Source organism: Scylla paramamosain, chromosome 5 (assembly GCF_035594125.1).
Source record: "Scylla paramamosain isolate STU-SP2022 chromosome 5, ASM3559412v1, whole genome shotgun sequence".
Classification (NCBI taxonomy): Eukaryota; Metazoa; Arthropoda; class Malacostraca; order Decapoda; family Portunidae; genus Scylla; species Scylla paramamosain.
The window spans coordinates 28,622,125-28,643,474 of NC_087155.1; the positions used below are offsets into that span (position 1 = coordinate 28,622,125).

General features: G+C 40.2%; 2 protein-coding genes and 1 long non-coding RNA gene across 3 annotated transcripts in view; 1 reads left to right on the plus strand and 2 right to left on the minus strand.

The window, feature by feature from the left end:
• The window catches only part of LOC135100794 (von Willebrand factor A domain-containing protein 7-like), a 19,452-nt gene extending 11,420 nt beyond the window's left edge, over positions 1-8,032 (minus strand). Inside the window, exons 1-10 of the mRNA XM_064004115.1 lie at positions 7,419-8,032; positions 4,462-4,703; positions 2,876-2,951; positions 2,228-2,440; positions 1,778-1,883; positions 1,517-1,656; positions 998-1,211; positions 702-814; positions 480-596; positions 79-279 (exon numbers count right to left, since the gene is read on the minus strand). Of these exons, the coding sequence (XP_063860185.1) occupies positions 79-279; positions 480-596; positions 702-814; positions 998-1,211; positions 1,517-1,656; positions 1,778-1,883; positions 2,228-2,440; positions 2,876-2,951; positions 4,462-4,703; positions 7,419-7,544 (1,548 nt within the window). The 5' untranslated portion in view covers positions 7,545-8,032. The remainder of the gene's footprint in view (positions 1-78; positions 280-479; positions 597-701; positions 815-997; positions 1,212-1,516; positions 1,657-1,777; positions 1,884-2,227; positions 2,441-2,875; positions 2,952-4,461; positions 4,704-7,418) is intronic.
• A 1,127-nt stretch (positions 8,033-9,159) lies between these two features.
• Positions 9,160-14,788, plus strand: LOC135100795 (phosphatidylinositol phosphatase PTPRQ-like). The gene is made up of 9 exons (XM_064004116.1): positions 9,160-9,187; positions 10,479-10,674; positions 10,858-11,145; positions 11,357-11,508; positions 11,720-11,849; positions 12,242-12,341; positions 12,595-12,788; positions 12,972-13,262; positions 13,589-14,788. The coding sequence occupies exons 2-9, from the start codon at positions 10,614-10,616 to the stop codon at positions 14,155-14,157; spliced, it is 1,785 nt and encodes a 594-aa protein (XP_063860186.1). The 5' UTR covers positions 9,160-9,187; positions 10,479-10,613; the 3' UTR covers positions 14,158-14,788.
• LOC135100797 (uncharacterized) lies at positions 14,303-19,776 on the minus strand. Its single transcript, XR_010268919.1, has 2 exons — positions 14,581-19,776; positions 14,303-14,550 (listed from the first exon to the last, which is right to left on the minus strand). It is a non-coding gene; the product is annotated as an uncharacterized LOC135100797 (long non-coding RNA).
• Positions 19,777-21,350: the final 1,574 nt, after the last annotated feature.

The window sequence follows — 21,350 nt, forward strand, 5'->3', positions numbered from 1 at the left end:
GAAGGACATAAGGGACATATAGAATATCAGGAGGTGAGGAGACGTGGGGACGTGCAACAGAGAACACTATTCACTCACATCGACACTCTTCACGCTGTCCCCGAGGATGGGCGTGATGGCGTCGATCTCAAATTTCCCTGAGGGGATGAAAAGTCCACCCGTGGAATCAGCCAAACGCTTATAGTCGGCTTGATTTGTAATCAGCCGAGAGTCACCTGTCTTCTTCCTGGCAGAATTGGGGTCGTCTTTACTGACGCGTCCACTGTACACCACCGTCACCTGAAACATTAAATTCCGCTCTTTACTGGTGAATTCATAAGTATCTAACGAAGTTCTTCCGTTTAAATAGGTAGTTTTGAGGATGCACTGTTCATTTCGGTCACTGGAAAACTATTTTGGTATGATCATTATTGATTATCGAAACTGTTTGAAATATTCGGACAATGTTTACAAGTGTGGATTTTCTTCTCCGTCTTTACCTTAATATTGCGCTCCTGTGCCAGTGAGATAACGCTTTCCATGATATTTCCGTCCTTGCCTCCTGCGTCAGTGAAGCTGAATATATTGCCATAGTCCGGAGTGTTGGAGAGTGCCAGCTGGGAAAGACAGAAGAAAATGTATGTTACCAATACTAAAAATTACGAGCGAAACCTTTATTTGAAGAAGAAAAAGAGTACCGCAGAAACAAATCTGATTCCCACCTGCAGGCCCTGCCAGTACATCTCCGGTATGTCATCGCCGCCGTGAGGTTTCAAGCTGTTGACAGCATTAAGGAAGTCGTCAGGATTGTCGGTCTTCGTTACTGGGCCAACCTCTGCTCGAGAAAAAGAAAATGTTAAAACCATAGATAATTCTGCAACGACTACTTTTGAGTTGTAACAATACGGAATTCTGACTATACTTCTAATTGACAGCATTGTATTCAAGACAATTACTCTCCAATCAGGCGAAAATTAAACATTTACAAAAAGGAATAAGTGAGGAAGGAATCACTAACTGGGGTCGTTGTAAGGAACCAGGATGTACAGTTCCGTGGGAACGGAGGCCACGATCTCAGCGACTTGATCTCTGACGGCATTGATTTCACCCGACATGGAGCTCGTGGTATCGATCAAGATGGAGAGCGCCGACCCCTGGTAAAGATCGAAGAGCCTCCGGTACTTGTCGCTGCCCACAGCCTCGAGCACCACGTCCAGGTAGTGGTCGGTGGCCTGCGGGGAAGAGGATAGCTGGCTTTAAGAGGAATGACGCTGACGGAGAAATGAAAAGTTGATGCTGTTCTTGGTGAGGATTACATGAAGATTAGCCATCCCACCTACTTTCAGAGATCGATAGGGTTGGGTTAGGCTGGGATATGATAGGTTGTAAATCTGCATTAGGTAAAATAAGTCTAATCCTATCCTACCGCATCCCAAAAAGAGCTGAGTTGGCTGATCTTTGTACTATATTAGAAAAGTAAAGTAGGGCTTAATATATAATATTTTAAGCTTAATACGTGTTTAAATCGGTCTCTCACCAGCACGGCAAGCTCTGCTGCCTGCTGGTGGAGGTGGTGGTGTGGGGAGAAGCAGGGAGATGCTGTGTCCTTGTTGATGCCTCCACGGGCTGGCTGGTCAGCAGTCTCGTCCAGGACTCCTCCGTGGCTGCATTTCCCACCTTCATCATAATTGTTTTGTCATTCTTTATCACATAACATATTATAACATACATACGTAATTAGATATGGCGTCATGGCAGTTCCCTCAGAAGTAATTCATAGTGCATATCGGAGACCTACCTGAGGAAGGCTTGGGAATGAGGAATCCTTTGGCATCTTCGTCGGTGTACTGGTAGAACCCGGTGGAGAGGCCGACTCCATTGAGCACGTTACCCACACACTGACCCTGAAAAGAAATATGATTTTTCTTTTTTCACGATTCATTGCGTAAAGTGCGCTGGTACAGAGAGCTCTCAAAATTCAGGTGGCTTAACAATAAACAGTCCAAATCAATACATAAGTAATATCATACTCGCTTCCACAATGCCTGGCGCTTCTTCTTAGTCTGAAGTCCTCTGATCTGTTGATAAATCTTACAAAACCTTGCAATTGATATATCCCAAGCGGCTCACAAGCACTAAGACTGCAGAAAAATTCAAAATAGAGAAGATGAGCACTGCAGGTTACTTTACTATGAAGAATTACATACAACGAACTAAAACCAAGTGGAAAGGAAGGGGAGTTACATACCTGGCTGTTGGGACAAGGTGTGCAGACATCGTCGTCGGGAGCAGCGACATCCAGTGGCGGGCTGCCTGGGAGTCCAAGATCAGGCAAGATGTCAGTGTTGCCAGCCTCAATCCAGGTGGAGTGAGCATAGAACTTCTGGATGGAGTGAAGCGAGAGGCCGAGGAGGGAGCGCGCTGCCGAGTATGCTTCGTTCACCAGGATGGAGGTCAGCAGCTGAAGGAAGGAAAAGACATTATTGAGGTGCTTAGTAATTTGGGATCGTACTCAGAAACGCTTTAGGCTTTCACACGGACTATTTTCGAAGGCCGTATAGGTAACTGATAAGTTTCTCACGAGTGTCTTTTTTTTTTTTCCACTGATGATGTGGAATCCATGTCAGCTATATCAGTAGAATCAGGAACACTCCCTTGAAACCTCCAGTCATTGTCACTGGCGCTTGTTAAAAGTGGGTGAGATAAGGAATAGGGACGTTTGAGTCTTACGATGCGGTCTGTGCCCCCAACAAGCGTCAACCATGTAACTGCTTGACAGGGAAGCGTGCAGTGTAGCATCTAGCATATACAAAAGCTAGTTTATATGAAGTTAAAATTCTCATTGCTAAGATGGCTCGCAATTTGGTATTACCCATTAAGGTTTTCAGTATCTCACCTGAGGGTACCTAGAGGACAGCTTACTCTGCAGGTCACCGAAAGCCTCACCATCTGCCTGGATGCCGGGGTCGTACCTTGACCGGAAAGAGGGAGGTTATCATGAAGTTACTATGGGAAAAAAAACATCTGGAATGATGAGTAAATATGTCAAGTAAAAAAAAAAAAAAAAACTTCTGAATGATTAAAAATTAATATTGTCATATTGTTACAGTGCTTATCTTCCCCTTTCCGGTCCAGCAGATAATTCCTAATAGAGATAAGGTTATTATTATTTTCATCTGCAGTTTTGCCGTAAGGAAAGCAGAAGTGCGCCATTACCAGGATATGAACTCTCATGTAACACAGTTGCGCAGTACACGAGAGGCACAGATGGGGAGTCTCACGTTATCAGGGACAGCCCCTCGGTTCACAATGCAGATCATTAGCAGGTAATAAACTGTACACTTATTTTTCTCTGTATGGCTTATTTTTCTCACTTTAGTAAACTGTAAGACGAATTTGGCTACTTTTCGCGGCCACGGATTGTTATCTGTATTTGTGCAAGCTGGAAGATCACTCAGCGTCATTTGCGAGTTTCCCACCGTAACTTATTACATGTCTATCAACAAGATGGAATTAAACAGGTGTTCTTTTAACGATCTTATACTATTTTCATGACACAGTTTGTGCTCCACACACACACACACACACACACACACACACACACACACACACACACACACACACACACACACACACACTCACGGGTGTGACCATTTTATTGTTGTTGTGGTTGACGGTCACTGTTCTTCTCTGAAGTCTGTTAACAGTGGTGTTCCTCAGGGTTCTGTCCTGTCACAAATTCTCTCTCTATTGTTCATCAATGATCTAAAGTCTAAACCAAGCTCATTTTCCTATCCACTCCTACGCTGATTTTACCACTCTGCACTTCTCCACGTCTTTAAGATTCTTAGGCGTCCAGCCCTTCAGGAATAAAGCAACTCACTCAAGGAGATTATAAAATCTTTCTAAAATTTATGATTTGGGGGAAAGTAAAATCTGTACTGTTCAATGTCTTAAAAACCCAATTCTTCCATCTATCAGCCTGACACAGCCTTCCAGATTTCCTCCCTTTTACTGTAAACTCTGAAACTCCCTGCCTACTTCTGTATTACCTCCTACCTGTGGCTAGAACTCTTTCAAGAGGAAGGTTTCAAGACACTTTTCATCATAACTTTGGATTTCCTTTGGACTGTACGCTTTAGGGACAGGCATCTTCGTTTTTTGTTGCCAGGGCCACTCTCGCAGAAAAAAAACAAAAAAACATTCGCTACGGATATATGGTAGCATTACCTTCTAAGAAGAGCAGGTGACTTAAATGTCCTGCCTAATGAAGTTATCACAACTGCACGTATGACTGTATTAAAAAGAAAATTAGACTAATAATTGTCACAAAGGTGTAATTCATATTTGAGTTAGCAACAGTTACTGCACCTAAGTATCCAGTAGTGTGCTTAGTAATAAGTGAAAGTAAAATGAGATTGAATTTGCAGGCAGTAATTCCTTTAACATTTCTTTGCTCTATACTGTATAAGCAAAACTCACCTAAGCTGCCTGGCAGAATCAGCGCGCACATTAGAGGCTGCGATGGAGTTCACAGCGTTGATGAAGCGAGCAGGGGAGGCGGAGGCCCCATAGTATGCATGATAGAGTTGGCTGAGACTAGCGTCCGTGGGCACTGTGAACCCGGGCTGCGTGGGCGGCGGGTTATGCAGAAAGAACCGACGTATGTTCCGGCGGATGGCCTCGCGTGTGATCCACTTGTGGTCCCGCGTCACTTCTGCCGTCTGTCGGAGAGGCACAACACATCACGCGCAGGATCACACCCACACAAACACACACACACGAATAAAAATAGATAAGTAGATAAATAAATTGGTTAATAATAATGATAATAATAAAGTAGTTCCCAGACTAGGGTAAATTATCCCGTGGAAGTAATTTAACAATTTTTCGAGAGTAATGGAAGGGTAAAAGAAAAAGTAAGGGACTCAGGAAGTCAAGAAAACGTTGCAGAATTGGGCAACAAGCTGAAAGAGTTCGGAAACCAGTGCCTTAATTTATATTATCAGCAACAATAGCAAGAACAATAATAACACACATAATTTCTATGACTGACGAAATGTTTAATCTGAGGAGGAGGAAGGAGGTTGGTATTAATGAAAGGAATTCAGTGTTAGCATGTCACGATAGGTCAGACTGCTGAAGCCAACACTTGCACAGGTTGTTCTCAAACAATTATTTTGCAGTTTAGGATTCAGTGTTCATTTCCATTACTTTTTTTTTTTTTTCTTAATTTTCATTTCTTGTAATTTCGTTAACGCTGATGCAGCAGAAAAAGTTGTTATTATATCGTTCTGTGAGTGATAGAATACCAGATCCAAAGCCAATCTCAATTTTCGTAGACTGGTTCCAGTCTTGCAACATGAAGTGTGTGTGTGTGTATATATATATATATATATATATATATATATATATATATATATATATATATATATATATATATATATATATATATATATATATATATATATATATATATATATATATATATATATATATATATATATATATATATATATATATATATATATATATATATATATATATATATATATATATATATATATATATATATATATATATATATATATATATATATATATATATATATATATATATATATATATATATATATATATATATATATATATATATATATATATATATATATATATATATATATATATATATATATATATATATATACATATATATATAGAATGTGTGTGTGTGTGTGTGTGTGTGTGTGTGTGTATGAGTGAGAGACTGGTCAGAAGATGCAAATTATGTAAAAAAAAAAAAAAACTCAACGTAGATTTTCTTTCATTCCGTCCTCCTATTTCCTGCCACAAAATTAAATAAATTAATAAATTAGTTAATCATTTTTTAATTAATTAATTAATTAAAAATAAGAGGAATTCTAAAATATCAGAAAATTCGTTGGAAATGAGTAAATGACCACGATTATCTCTGCTTCTGTGTTATGACTACCAGTGATCTTTGCTGCTGGGCAGAGGCGGTGACTCCACTCAAATAGTGACTCCACCGGCTCTTTATTCTAAACTATTTTTTAATTAACTAGTCACGTACGTACTGAGCTCATCATGAAGGGAACCTGAATTATTAATGAAATGGCCTGAAGATGAAGGAGAGAAAAATAAACTGTGTTTGAAGTCGCGGTAGTGTCACTGAAATTATTCTCTAAATACATGAGCTCTCTCTCTCTCTCTCTCTCTCTCTCTCTCTCTCTCTCTCTCTCTCTCTCTCTCTCTCTCTCTCTCTCTCTCTCTCTCTCTTATGCGGAATTCCCTTTAACTTCATTGAAAAAAAAAAAAAAAAACCAGGGCCTGTATCCACGAAACGGTCCTACCAAGTCTTAGCTATGAAACGTCTCATAGGTTGGACAAAATGGCGCATTCTTGTCATAAACTCCGCGCGTGTCACAAACCCGCTCGGGATGCTGCTGTGTCCACCCTGTCCTAGCGGCTAATGACAGATGCTCCTCACAGCCAAGATGGCCGTCCCACAACATCTCTAGCTCATGAATTATTTACCCAGATAGAACGTATTGAATTAACTTATCAGAAGATCTTTAGACCGTGCAGGTATTCTATTTCTTAGCGATCTAGTTAGGAAAGCCTGACAGAGTGACACAGAAAGGAGAAATCCACTTACCCCCGAAATTAAGGTGATCATAACACTTAGATAACCTGCTGCTGGGAAAAGCTACTGGGAGAATGCAGTTGTGCAGTGATGATGGCCTTGGGGATCGTCAAGAGAACCATCATTGCCACAAAAACATTTGAACACTGTACCTGTTTACACTGAGGCGTTCCTTTACTTTACTTTACTGAGGCGTTCCTTTATTTACTGTATTTCAAAGATTGAATTACTCTCTCACCCTCTGTGTGTCTTATCCCAATACATAAAAACGAAAATATTTATAGAAGCTATAAATTAGTGGTAAACACCAGTTTTCTGCTTCGTCCATTAGTATTAGAAATCAAGTATGCGCTACATGTAGCAGATGATTATGATAGACGGTTTCGCTCGTCATAACTTATGATATACAACTTATGATAGATGTTCTAAGTTATGATACGCATTTGCCATGGCTGTGACATATATCATAACTTTATGAAGAATACGGCCCCAGACACCTCGGATTACAAAGACAGATGGTTTTGTGGAATTCTGCCACAGATCTACCAAATTTCTCAGTTGACATTATCAACAGACGTTTTCGGAGAATACATGTTATCGAAAATATTATGTAAGGAAAGAGTTCCAGTGAAGAATCTTATGAATATGTGGCGTTATTTTTATGCCTTTTTTTTCTCTTTTTTTTTTTTTTTTTTTCTTGATACGTTGGCAAGCTTATGTGACCAACGATCCATGCACACTAGAGCTACAGTGGACATGCTGAGTAAGTATACTACCTGCTCAGGACACAGAATGCTGGCCAGATCCGGGTCGGTGGTGTTGAGCGGCGTAGCCAGGAAGGCCGTGGCCGACACCACCACCGTCAGCAGGACATTGGCCGCCAGAAGGGTGTTATGGAGCATGGTGAAGGGACGGAGTGCGGGGATGCTGCAGGTGTCTACTCTTTATATAGGCCTCATGTAACCCCCCACAGGTATATTCTGTTTACCATCTCTAGGGGGGAGAACCTCCTTACCACACTACCCATACAAGCCCCTCGTGTGGAGCTCAACATCTTATCTCTGTTTCCGAGCGTGCCAAGTATGTACTGCGTTGTACCGAGCTAGGCCTAACCGGGGCGTTATGCAAGGCCCGTCCTTCAACTTCACCTTGCGTACCTTGCGTACCCGTGCCATCTGGTTATTAGATATCTGATGATGATGATGATGATGATGATGATGATAATGATAATTGTGGTAGTACATTAATCAGTCCCTAGCAGCTGGAAATATTTGCTCTTCCTGGACACATACCTATGTAAATGCACAGTAAAATAAATTTCCTTTGAACTCCCATTTGATGATGATAATGATGATGATGATGATAGTGGTGGTGGTGACAATGATGATAATGATGATGATAGTGGTGGTGGTGATGATAATGATGATAATGATGATAATGATAATGGTAATGATGATAGTGATAGTGGTGAGGGCGATGATGATGATAATGATGGTGGTGGTAGTGACTTTTTTTTTTTTTCATGGAGGGACACTGGCCAAGGGCTGGTGTAGGAGTCGCCATAATAATTTTGAAATTTTGAGTGAAGGGTGTGTGTGTTATTAGGTGCTTGTAGTTTTGTGTGGAGGAAGAGAGTTGTCTTTAGAGGGCAGGCAGTGACTGCCCCCTTGTGTTGTGAGACACAAAGGGAAACGTTCAGTGAGGTCACAGCTGGGTTTAATGATTGTCGTTTCGGCAGGTGCCTACTGCCTCCTCCTCCGGATGATGATGATGATGATAATGGTGGTGGAGAAGATGACGGTGACGATAATGATGATGTACTTAAGTAATATTTCATCATCTTTAGATGAGGCCTTAAGAGTGTTGTGTACATGTGATGAAATGAGATGATAACATTTTTCTTCATTAATAAAGCACAATTCATGACTGCTGCCACTAGATACTTGGGCACGATGTTATGTCAAGTGGTCAACGTTTTGCCCTTTTAAGTTCTTCCTCCATCACTTTTTTTTTTTTTTTTTACCATTCAGTGCAAAAACACTATCCATTTTTTTTTATCTTTTGAATTATAGTTATCATTATCATCATCATCATTATCATCATCATCTTCATCATCATCACCATCATCAGCATCATTATTATCACTTTCACCACCACAGTGGCTCTTCCTCACGCCGAATCACATTGAATTTTTTTTTTTTTCCCATCACATCACCTCGTTACATTAATCAGTCACTAGCAGATGGAAATATTTGCTCTTCCTGGACACATACCTATGTAAATGCGCAGTAAAAAAAATTTCCTTTGAACTCCCACTTGCATGGTGAAGTACAGTCCGTGTTTTGTAACCCCACAAGGACATCTGTCGCTTCTCCCACCAGCTGGATATTGGGCTCTAACGATAAGTTTTTTTTTTTCTCTCTATCTCTCTTTTCCCAAGTGCTGCACGTGCCATGTATTGCTGAAATAATTTCCTGTTACATAGTTATATGGAGAACCTAACGCATTGCCCACACATGATGGGAAGCCACGATGGACAAGGCCAGTTAGTATAGTCAGATGTCTTGTCCTAGTTGTCAAGGGGATCTCAGGGGTGACTGTGAACCTGAACAGATGCATCACAAGACGGGGAGGGGCGGGGGTTGATAATATTAGACTTAAGGGTGATATTATTAGACTTAAGGAACATTTATGTAAATAACAAACATGCTAAAATACTGAAAGTTCTACTGGAAACATTCAAGGAAATATTAGAATATGCTGTCTCCTGCCTGCATCCACGATCCCCGACTTCATGAATGCAACCGTAAGAATTTATCTTCCATTTTCCAGACATGATTCTGCACAGGTTACCTTCTTAGTGCCTGCGGTATAGTCTGTCGCCTCACCTCTTTTTTGCTATGAAGTTATTTTCGAAACACACGGCCCCTTGGCGTCACTGTGTGTTCAGATTATATATATATATATATATATATATATATATATATATATATATATATATATATATATATATATATATATATATATATATATATATCATTAATCCCCAATCTTGTGCAGTCTTCGGTCCATATTTCTCGATATTGATTTGATAATAGCGGATACTAATAGAGAGCGCCAGCAAATAAAGACAAACAAATAAAGGAATAGATAAGTAAGCAAATAAGTAATTGAATTAATGAACAAATAAACACATATATGAAAATTAACAAAGAGTTTAAAATAAAAGATTGCTGAATACATGTACAAAAGAATTACACACACACACACACACACACACACACACTTTTAGTAATACAAACAGTCCATACCACGGCTTCAAGTACACCAGAGTGCCACGCTAACAAGCACATACAAGTTCGAGACTTTACTTTAGATACCACCAACAAAAGCATTTCCTTCTTAGCTTATTTAGGTGGCACTTCAGATGTTCTTTCCCTATACTCAACAATGTTTGCTGTTGTATTTGACTTGATATTCCAAATAAAAGCGTATACAGGTATACCGGGCCCACTTGGGCAGAGAGGCTACCTCAACACATTATCCACCAAGGACGTTGATGACTCCCTTTCTTCACTGGTATTACACACAAAATCATTAAGAGAAATACATCCAGGATCACTTTCTTTGAATTTGTTAGACGATGTTTAATGAAGACTCATGATATGATATCATTCTGAATTTGTTTCGCGTCAGTGATACTAGCTAGCCTTCATTAACAAGCACGTAGGCTATAGTGAGAGCATCATGCTGCAGGAGCAAACCGGAAATGCGTCCTCGAATGTGTAGGGAGATTCCAGAAAAGGAATGACGTGAATCATGCATATTGGCAACAGTGTAATGAACCAACACATGGCTTCCCGAGGATCGTGAATAGATAACGGCTTTATAACTTGGCGCCGCACTCTGAAGAGCCATTGGGAAGCGGTATTTGGTGGAAGAAGGAAGGGACCACTTGCTGAATACCAACCATGAAGTATATTTTGTTTTACTTAGCGGCCTTCGTGACAGCCTGTGCTGCTGCAGACCTCGGTGAGTTGCCTTGAGAAGTCACACTGATGTTTTGACGTTTTAGTATTTTATACCACAAAGAATGTGATTAAAAATTCGCGCTTTTTCATTTCCTTAATTCACGAATTTGTGAAAATGATTGGAAATAGAGATCCTGTTAGTAAATAAGTAAATAATCATATGATTGCTCTTGTCACTCCACAGGTTATGTTGAAAACTTCCACGTTAAGGAATTCGGGACTGGTTACATAAAGGTTGCATGGGATTTCATCGACGGCGACACCAATTTTCCTCTGCATAAATACTCGCTAACCATTGACTCCGACTTGACAAGCGAATTCAAATGCAGCTCATCGAGTTGTTCCAGGATTATAGAAGACCTGGACGCCTGCATTGAACATGTATTCGACCTGGTGCCAATATTCTACACCCCAACGGGTGATGATACGAACGGACAACTCGCCACCACCACCGGATACACCACAGATGAGAGTGAGCAGACTGACATTTACATTTGAGACTCTAGATTCTTCCTCATTAGTTACTTCGTATATGGCTTCAAAATTTCAAATTTCTAGTTTACCGTTAGCCGTGCACATTCAAGGCAGAGACAAACTTAAAAAAAAAAAAAATCTATGCATAATGTGGTGGCTCTACACATGCATTGGTGCCCCCATTGCAAACAAACTTCCGGTGCTTCCAGTCCCGGGCGCGGTGAGCAATATCATGGTGACGGCCGATACCGACGCTGCGACAAGCTTTAAGTGGAACCAACCAATTGTGAACTCAAGGTGCGTCGACGCTTACAGCGTGTGCTACCGCCTGGACGGGGAGACAGATAACCCTTGTGTGGAGGTGAGCTGGGTATACAGCAACGGCTGCCGTACATGTAGATGTGGGTGTTGGTTGTGCCCGCAATGTGTGTGTGTGTGTGTGTGTGTGTGTGTGTGTATGTGTGTGTGTGTGTGTGTGTGTGTGTGTGTGTGTGTGTGTGTGTGTGTGTGTGTGTGTGTGTGTGTGTGTGTGTGTAAGGTAGAGCAGTGAGATAATGGAAACTGTTTTCTAGTCCAACTCAACGACAGTCACCGTGAAGAATATGTCTGCCTGCGCCACTTACCACGTCACCGTGACTCCCTTGACTCCGTCCAGGAAGGAAGGACCAACGATAGAACACGTGTTCAAGACCCACGATGGAGGTTAGTCTTGGGTATTCCTTGTCCATCATCTTTATTCTTTTATTTATTTATTTTACTTGTCCGTTTTATTTCGCTTTCTTTTCTCCTACAGCTAAGGCAGTACTTGCACACGGCTCTATCAATCTCTTTAACTCAGTTACTATTTAGTGGCTTTAATCTCCATCAACAGTCACTTTATTGATATCGTTATTATTATTATTACTATTATTATTATTATTATTATTATTATTATTATTATTATTATTATTATTATATTATTTCAGCTCGTTTTATTGAATTTCTTAAGCTACAGTATTTGTTTGGGTGATGAGACAGGATATTCTTTTATCACATAGCTTCGTTACGCATTCCTCTCCCTCCTCCCGTTGATCACACTCCTTGCGCTTCCCCAGTGCCCGGCAAACCCGAGGACGTGCATGTGGGACTCATTACTCCGGAAACCATCCAACTCCTGTGGAACAATCCATCAGATAACTTCCTCTGCTTGGAGAGGTAATTTGTTTAATTAGTAAAAATATATGACACCGGTTCGAGCTGCGAGTTTACAAATGACTGTAAAGCATATATATATATATATATATATATATATATATATATATATATATATATATATATATATATATATATATATATATATATATATATATATATATATATATATATATATATATATATATATATTATTTATTTATTTACTTTATTTTATTTTTTCAAGATAATATATTAAACGTTTTACTGCACTCAGGTTCCGCATCACCATCGGAGAGACACACGCAAAGATAGTGAGGCCTGCGATGAGGGCAGTTTCAGGTTACGACAATGAGTTTACATTCACTCCACTTTTCCCGTGTACCAATTACACAATCGACATCTGCTCGGCTAATGAGGCCGAGATGACTAGCGACAAGGTCATCATGTTCGCCGCCACCGAGGAGACAGGTAACAAGGTCAAGGTTAAGAGTCTGAGGGCCAGGAAAAAATCTAAGGCACCAACAAATATGATTCTTGTCTTAAAATAAATTATTGAAATTAAGTGATGGCACAAGTGTTGTTTATATCAAGGAAATATTAATCAAGACATAGAGGAGAGTACAAACAACTGATAGATCTGTTTTATGCCAGACCCACTGGCGCCACCCACTGTCACGGTGACTCCCAGCGGACCCGACACCATCAAAGTAAGCTGGGGCGACAACGAGAACGACCGCTGTTCAGGGAGCTTCGAAGTGTGTTGGTATGATGGCGTGCACCCTGTGGAGCAATGTCAGGAAGTTGGAGGTGACGGTGACAACAACCTAGTCGTACATGATCTTCTACCGTGTAGCAATTACGACTTTTCAGTCACCGTGCACTCTCCCAGTGGCACCTTCGTTAGTAATTCCACTTTCAACTCTACTTCCACCGAAGATGTCCGTAAGTATTTATTCATTTATTTATTTATTTTTCGCTTTTCCTGTTGTTATTGTTGTCTGACTGATAATAAAGTGCAAAATCTTGTCCATCCAGTTTTGGCCATGTTCTCCCCTCACGATGGAGAGAATACCAGTACCTGTTTGAAAAGTCTTCTTACATTTTATTATTTATGACAGATCAGATTTCTAACATCAGTATTATTCGGCAAGTTCGTCAACTTACATTACTTAAAAAAATAAAAAAAAACGTTTAATGTGTCATAGAAAATTTGATGCTTGTATAGTTGTGTTACTTCACTAACCAGCTCAATGCTTTACTTTCTCAAGGTCCTGGCCCCGTGGTGAATCTACACGTTGTCGACGTCGACGTGACGGAAATGACGGTGAGGTGCGAACCGCCAGCTGTTGATCCTCAGTGCGCGAAGGAAGTCATCACCAGAGTCATTGACGAAAACGCTAAGTCACAACGGGTTGTAAGGAAGTCCAATTTTGAGGAAACCATCTACGGACTGGAGCCATGCACCGATTACAGAATTCTAGTCAGCACAAAATCCTCAAGCGGCCTCCAGTCCGAAGAGAGAGAAACAAGAGACAGGACCTTGGATGCCATACCCTCAGAACCGCAAGCGTTTAATGTCACCGATGTTACGACCACCTCCGTCACTCTTCATTGGTTCCGGCCAGCCACTAACCCACGCTGCGCCACCGATTACGCCCTGGAGTGGGCGGGCAACCTTGACACTGGCAACATCACAATAAGTGACACTTCCTCATTCAAGATAGTGTACGTCGTAGACGGTCTGCAGTCCTGCACAAACTATATCTTCACGCTCAACGCAGAATCGTCAGATGGATCAGGTCCTGCAACCACCCTCACACAGAAGACGGATTGCTGATGAATGTTAATTCTTCATTTCATATCAATCGACGAAAGCCATGGATAACATCCCAGCATAAACAACAACTTACAGTAAGCTTCACTGCACTCTGATGAAATATTCATCCTGTGAACCTGAAAATTATTTACAGTAATGAGTAAAGTTAGTTTTAACAATTAATATTTTATAAATTATTATTGTGTGTACCGCTGCTACCATCACTATTGTAATTACTTTACTACTACTATTACTACTACTTCTACTACTTATGCTACTACTACTACTACTACTACTACTACTACTACTACTACTACTATTTATGCAACAACAGCTACAACAACATCAGTCACCATTATCACCACCACTACCACACTACTACTACTACTACTACTACTACTACTACTACTACTACTACTACTACTACTACTACTACTACTATACTTACCTACCGATCTTGTTATGCTTCATGTTATAACTTTATATTAGAATATGTGTGTCTCGTTGACTACGTATAGTGACAGTTATTTTAACCTGGTAGCTTACCGAGATCCAGCACGGCCTCTTGTTTGGCCAGGTTAATAGGTCAAGTCTGAGCTAAAAAAAAAAAAAAAATAATAATAATAATAATAATAAAATAAAAAAAATATTTTGTCTTGGTCTGAGCTGAAGAATTGACTACACATATCTCCTTCATATCCGTCAACCACACATGATTCCAACAACGCCTACACACACACACACACACACACACACACACACACGGCAACTACGTTGCTCCTCAAGCTTTGTCAGTAACCAATCCTCACTCTGCGCAATTTTCACCTTTGCTTCCTCACGGTGCAGCCACCTTACACAATGCTGGCTGTTCTGAGGCCACAACGGATGATGGACTCACTGTACTCACTGTAAAACGCTTGCCCGATTTCTACAACTGCCTTGCCCTATGCTATATTCGACTGATCAAGACATGTTTTGTCAAATAGTTGCGTATGAATTAGTGGTTATTTCAAGCATCACACACACACACACACACACACACACCAATTTTTTTTTTTTTTTTTACATATTTTCGATGCTACCTTGGTATTTACGTATCATAAAGCTACTTTGTTATGTGATTTACACTTAATATTGTGATCTACAACACGAAAAACTTTATTTTTTTTTTATTTTATTATCAAGAGACAAGGAAAACACTTGCCTTGGTTTTGGAATGTTGGCTTTCCTCTCCCTTCACTGACCATCCTGGTGAACTAGCCTACAACTTTGCTATCCTCCATGACCTAGAGCAATTGGTGCAACACCCTACTCGTATTCCTGACCGTCTTGGAGATACGCCCAACATTCTTGACCTTTTCCTGACCTCTAATCCTTCTGCTTATGCTGTCACCCTTTCTTCTCCGTTGGGCTCCTCCGATCACAATCTCATATCTTTATCTTGTCCTATCACTCCAATCCCTCCTCAGGATCCCCCTAAGCGAAGGTGCCTCTGGCGTTTTGCCTCTGCTAGTTGGGGGGACCTGAGGAGGTATTTTGCTGATTTTCCTTGGAATGACTACTGCTTCCGTGTCAGAGACCCGTCTTTGTGTGCTGAGCGCAAAACAGAGGTGATAGTGTCTGGCATGGAGGCGTACATTCCTCACTCTTTTTCTCGTCCTAAACCTTCTAAACCTTGGTTTAACACAGCTTGTTCTCGTGCTATACATGATAGAGAGGTGGCCCACACCTTTATATTTCTGCCCGGAACCATGCCAAGTCTGTTCTCCAACTAGCCAAAAACTCCTTCATTAACAGAAAATGTCAAAACCTTTCAAGATCTAACTCCCCTCGTGATTTCTGGCATCTAGCCAAAAATATCTCCAATAACTTTGCTTCTTCTTCTTTCCCTCCTCTACTTCAACCAGATGGCACCACTGCTATCACATCTATTTCTAAAGCTGAACTCTTTGCTCAAACCTTTGCTAAAAACTCTACCTTGGACGATTCTGGGCTTGTTCCTCCCTCTCCTCCATCCTCTGACTACTTCATGCCACGTATTAAAATTCTTCATAATGATGTTTTCCATGCCCTCGCTGGCCTAAACCCTCGGAAGGCTTATGGACCTGATGGGGTCCCTCCTATTGTTCTCCGAAACTGTGCCTCCGTGCTTGCACCTTGCCTAGTCAAACTCTTTCAGCTCTGTCTGTCAACATCTACCTTTCCTTCTTGCTGGAAGTTTGCCTACATTCAACCTGTTCCTAAAAAGGGTGACCGCTCTAATCCCTCAAACTACCGTCCTATTGCTTTAATTTCCTGCTTATCTAAAGTTTTTGAATCTATCCTCAACAGGAAGATTCTTAAACATCTATCACTTCACAACCTTCTATCTGATCGCCAGTATGGGTTCCGTCAAGGCCGCTCTACTGGTGATCTTCTAGCTTTCCTTACTGAGTCTTGGTCATCCTCTTTTAGAGACTTTGGTGAAACTTTTGCTGTTGCCTTGGACATATCAAAAGCCTTTGATAGAGTCTGGCACAAAGCTTTGATTTCCAAACTACCCTCCTACGGTTTCTATCCTTCTCTCTGTAACTTCATCTCAAGTTTCCTTTCTGACTGTTCTATTGCTGCTGTGGTAGACGGTCACTGTTCTTCTCCTAAATCTATTAACAGTGGTGTTCCTCATGGTTCTGTCCTGTCACCCACTCTCTTCTTATTATTCATTAATGATCTTCTAAACCAAACTTCTTGTCCTATCCACTCCTATGCTGATGATACCACCCTGCACTTTTCCACGTATTTTCATAGACGTCCAACCCTTCAGGAGGTAAACATATCACGCAGGGAAGCCACAGAACGCCTGACTTCTGATCTTTCTAAAATTTCTGATTGGGGCAGAGCAAACTTGGTATTGTTCAATGCCTCAAAAACTCAATTCCTCCATCTATCAACTCGACACAATCTTCCAGACAACTATCCCCTCTTCTTCAATGACACTCAACTGTCCCCCTCTTCTACACTGAACATCCTCGGTCTGTCCTTTACTTATAATCTGAACTGGAAACTTCACATCTCATCTCTAGCTAAAACAGCTTCTATGAAGTTAGGTGTTCTGAGACGTCTCCGCCAGTTTTTCTCACCCCCCCCAGCTGCTAACTCTGTACAAGGGCCTTATCCGTCCATGTATGGAGTATGCTTCACATGTCTGGGGGGGTTCCACTCATACTGCTGTTAGAGACAGGGTGGGATCAAAAGCTTTTCGTCTCATCAACTCCTCTCCTCTAACTGACTGTCTTCAGCCCCTCTCTCACCGCCGCAATGTTGCATATCTAGCTGTCTTCTACCGCTATTTTCATGCCAACTGCTCTTCTGATCTTGCTAACTGCATGCCTCCCCTCCTCCCGCGGCCTCGCTGCACAAGACTTTCTTCTTTATCTCACTCCTATTCTGTCCACCTCTCTAACGCAAGAGTTAACCAGTATTCTCAATCATTTATCCCTTTCTCTGGTAAACTCTGGAACTCCTTGCCTGCTTCTGTATTTCCACCTTCCTATGACTTGAATTCCTTCAAGAGGGAGGTTTCAAGACACTTATCCACCAATTTTTGACCACTGCTTTGACCCTTTTAAGGGACTGGCATTTCAGTGGGCATTTTTTTTTTATTAGATTTTTGTTGCCCTTGGCCAGTATCCTTCCTACATAAAAAAAAAAAAAAAAAAAAATGAGTGGAATGTCTGTTCTAATGCCGATGCTCCAGTCCAGAATGTTCCAGAATCAAACGACAACGAGGTTGAAGTAGAAAACAACCGAAACCGTGGAAGACGAATGGGGAGTTTTCAGAACTAGTGGCTGTCACCAGGTGGCAACATACAAACTCTTTTCTCACATACAAGCAATATCAGTTATACCTACAGTGTTATTCTATTTACATGAAGATGCAATGAGCTTATATAATATATTTTCTACGTAATCCCTTCTGAGTAGTAACACAAGTAAAATCAAACTCTTTTCATGAACAAATGTATATAAGTTGATTTTCTAGTGAATCGGCATTTAGATTTATTTGGTCATCTTAAGATTTCGAAATGAATACACTCTTGATTGGAAACGTCTTAATCTAGACGACAGTAAACATAAAGGCAACACGTCTGTGACAGTCAAAAGTCCAAATTACATAGATCTCCTTCCTAGTTTATGGAAACGGCAATTTTAATAAAAAAAAATTGGCAACTCGAGTGTCCTGGCGATAGTAATGCTATATCTCTAACCAAAACCAACACCTGACTCGGCCGCGCTGGTTGAACTTAAGAAACACGTTGTTGGACAAGAAGTTGAATGTTGCTGCGGTGCCCATCTCCACTACGCCCTAAGCAATGGATTACGGCAGCTGGACACTACAGCAACAGCAGGATCGCCTGAGAGGTGTTTGGTTTGGTTCTTGATTACCTTGCCTTGTCGCTCGCTTCGTGAGAGGGATGCTAAAATCCCCACAAAAAAAAAAAAAAAACGAACCATATATCACGATGTTAATGAGTAGGTTGTGTCATACTATAAAGTACAGTGTGATTTTTTTTCTCATTGTCCAAATCAATAGTTTTTATACTTGTAATATGCTTTATTTAAGATAATGCTAGCAGTTTACTCAATAATCACACACCAAAAAAATTATTAATTTGACCACATTCTCTCAACATTATCTATACCGGATATTGAAAAGTCGATACATCATTTCAATAGTATCATGATGATCAATGTTCTATGCATCTTTACGCACCTGGGATTTACTACAACAATATTTTAGCTCTCTTTCCCACAGTTAGATGAGCAGCAACGACATCTAGCTGTTTAGTTCCGAAAACTCCCCATTGCTGGTCCCTGGGACTTCGAATTGAAGAAAGGTGGAGATTGCCGCTATTTTTCCTTACAAATTTAAAAAAAAATTGTTAAACACTGGAACCCATAATTCAAAGAGAAGCTGCGGAAAATTCGGTTTCTCATTCTGACAAATGGCCAGCATATTCTAATTTATTTATCTATTTTTTTTTTTTTTTGTGTGTAGGAGGGACACTGGCCAAGGGCAACAAAAATCCAATAAATAAAAAAGCCCACTGAGATGCCACTCCCAGAAAAGGGTAAAAAGCGGTAGTCAAAAATTGAAGGATAAGTGTCTTGAAACCTTCCTCTTGAAGGAATTCAAGTCATAGCAAGGTGGAAATACAGAAGCAGGCAGGGAGTTCCAAAGTTTACCAGAAAAAGGGATGAATGACTGAGAATACTGGTTAACTCTGGCATTAGAGAGATGGACAGAATAGGGATAAAAGAAAGAAGAAAGTCTTCTGCGGCGAGGCTGCGGGAGGAGGGGAGGCATGCAGTTAGCAAGATCAGAAGAGCAGTTAGCATGAAAATAGCGGTAGAAGACAGCTAGAGATGTAACATTGCGGCGATGAGAGGCTGAAGACAGTCAGTTAGAGGAGAGGAGTTGATGAGACGAAAAGTTTTTGATTCCACCCTGTCCAGAAGAACGGTATGAGTGGAACCCCCCCAGACATGTGAAGCATACTCCATACATGGACGGATAAGGCCCTTGTACAGAGTTAGCAGCTGGGGGGGTGAGGAAAACTGGTGGAGACGTCTCAGAACACCTAACTTCATAGAAGCTGTTTTACCTAGAGATGAGATGTGAAGTTTCCAGTTCAGATTATAAGTAAAGGACAGACCGAGGATATTCAGTGTAGAAGAGGGGGATAGTTGAGTGTCATTGAAGAAGAGGGGATAGTTGTCTGGAAGGCTGTGTCGAGTTGATAGATGGAGAAATTGAGTTTTTGAGGCATTGAACAATACCAAGCTTGCTCTGCCCCAATCAGAAATTTTAGAAAGATCAGAAGTCAGGCGTTCTGTGGCTTCCCTGCGTGAAATGATTGCTTCCTGAAGGGTTGGACGTCTATGAAAAGACGTGAAAAAGTACAGGGTGGTATCATCAACGTAGGAGTGGATAGGACAAGAAGTTTGGTTTAGAAGGTCATTGATGAATAAAAAGAAGAGAGTGGGTGACAGGACAGAACCATGAGGAACATCACTGTTTAAATGATCATTATTCAACTGTCAACCATCAGCGACATATATTTATCCAAACACTGAAGCAAACACTCAGGCAATTGAAAGAAGCTGTTTTTTTTTTTTTTTTTGGCAAATATACGTATATGTAGAATCTTTTATTTAAGCCATAATAAATAAATAAAACATGTTAATCGCATACTAAAGTATACGGAATTTGACTCTAGTAGATCACATTGGCTATGTAGATCGCATACCAAAGTAGCACCATATTTTCTTTGCATAGAGTTTTACATGAAGATCATAAATAACGATGAGCTTAAACTCGACAAGAAAGCCACTATGATAGAGCAACAGGTTGGTAGGCTGTACAACTTCCTTTTTATTTTTTTATTGTGATGGTGGCAACAATAAGTTCATGCACCGGTCAATCTTGAAAAAAAAAAAAAAATATATATATATATATATATATATATATATATATATATATATATATATATATATATATATATATATATATATATATATATATATATATATATATATATATATATATATATATCTTAAACAAGGGGCACCGAGAGATATTTAACATATTCCATTGGAATGTATTATTTTCCCTTAAGTCATTGCGTGATATTTTACCATGGGAGAATAAAATAAACTCTGAACGGCCTTTCTTGATTCCCGGTTTACTTCGTGGGTTTTGAAATTAAGGTAGGGATAAATGAGTGGAAATAGACAGTAGATAGATAAATAGATAGATAGATAGAGAGATAGTCAGATAGACAGACATGGCAGATAGACAGATAAATAGATAAAGAGACAGACAAACACAGATAGATAGACAGATGGACAGATCGATAACTAGAATGACATACTTACAGACAGATAGATAAATAGATAGATAGATAGATAGATAGATAGATAGATAGATTGATTGATTGACTGATAGATAGATAGATAGAAAGATAGGTAGACAGGTAGGTAGACAGATGGACTAACAGATAAAAACATAGATTAAAAGTTATTGGTTTATGTAGACAAATAAATAGATAAATAGGCAATGATGATCAGTAGCAGTTGTAAATTTTAATAATAATACTGTATTTCGTTAAGTTATTCACCAAAGGCGAAAACCAGTATATCTTCCGTTTTTAACATTCCACCGTGAAAGAAAA

Coding starts and splice junctions, on each gene's coding strand:
- LOC135100795 (XM_064004116.1), top strand. CDS start 10,614: ATGAAGTATATTTTGTTTTACTTAGCGGCCTTCGTGACAGCCTGTGCT. Junction 11,146..11,356: donor CGGATACACCACAGATGAGA/GTGAGCAGACTG, acceptor CGGTGCTTCCAG/TCCCGGGCGCGGTGAGCAAT. Junction 12,342..12,594: donor AACTTCCTCTGCTTGGAGAG/GTAATTTGTTTA, acceptor TACTGCACTCAG/GTTCCGCATCACCATCGGAG.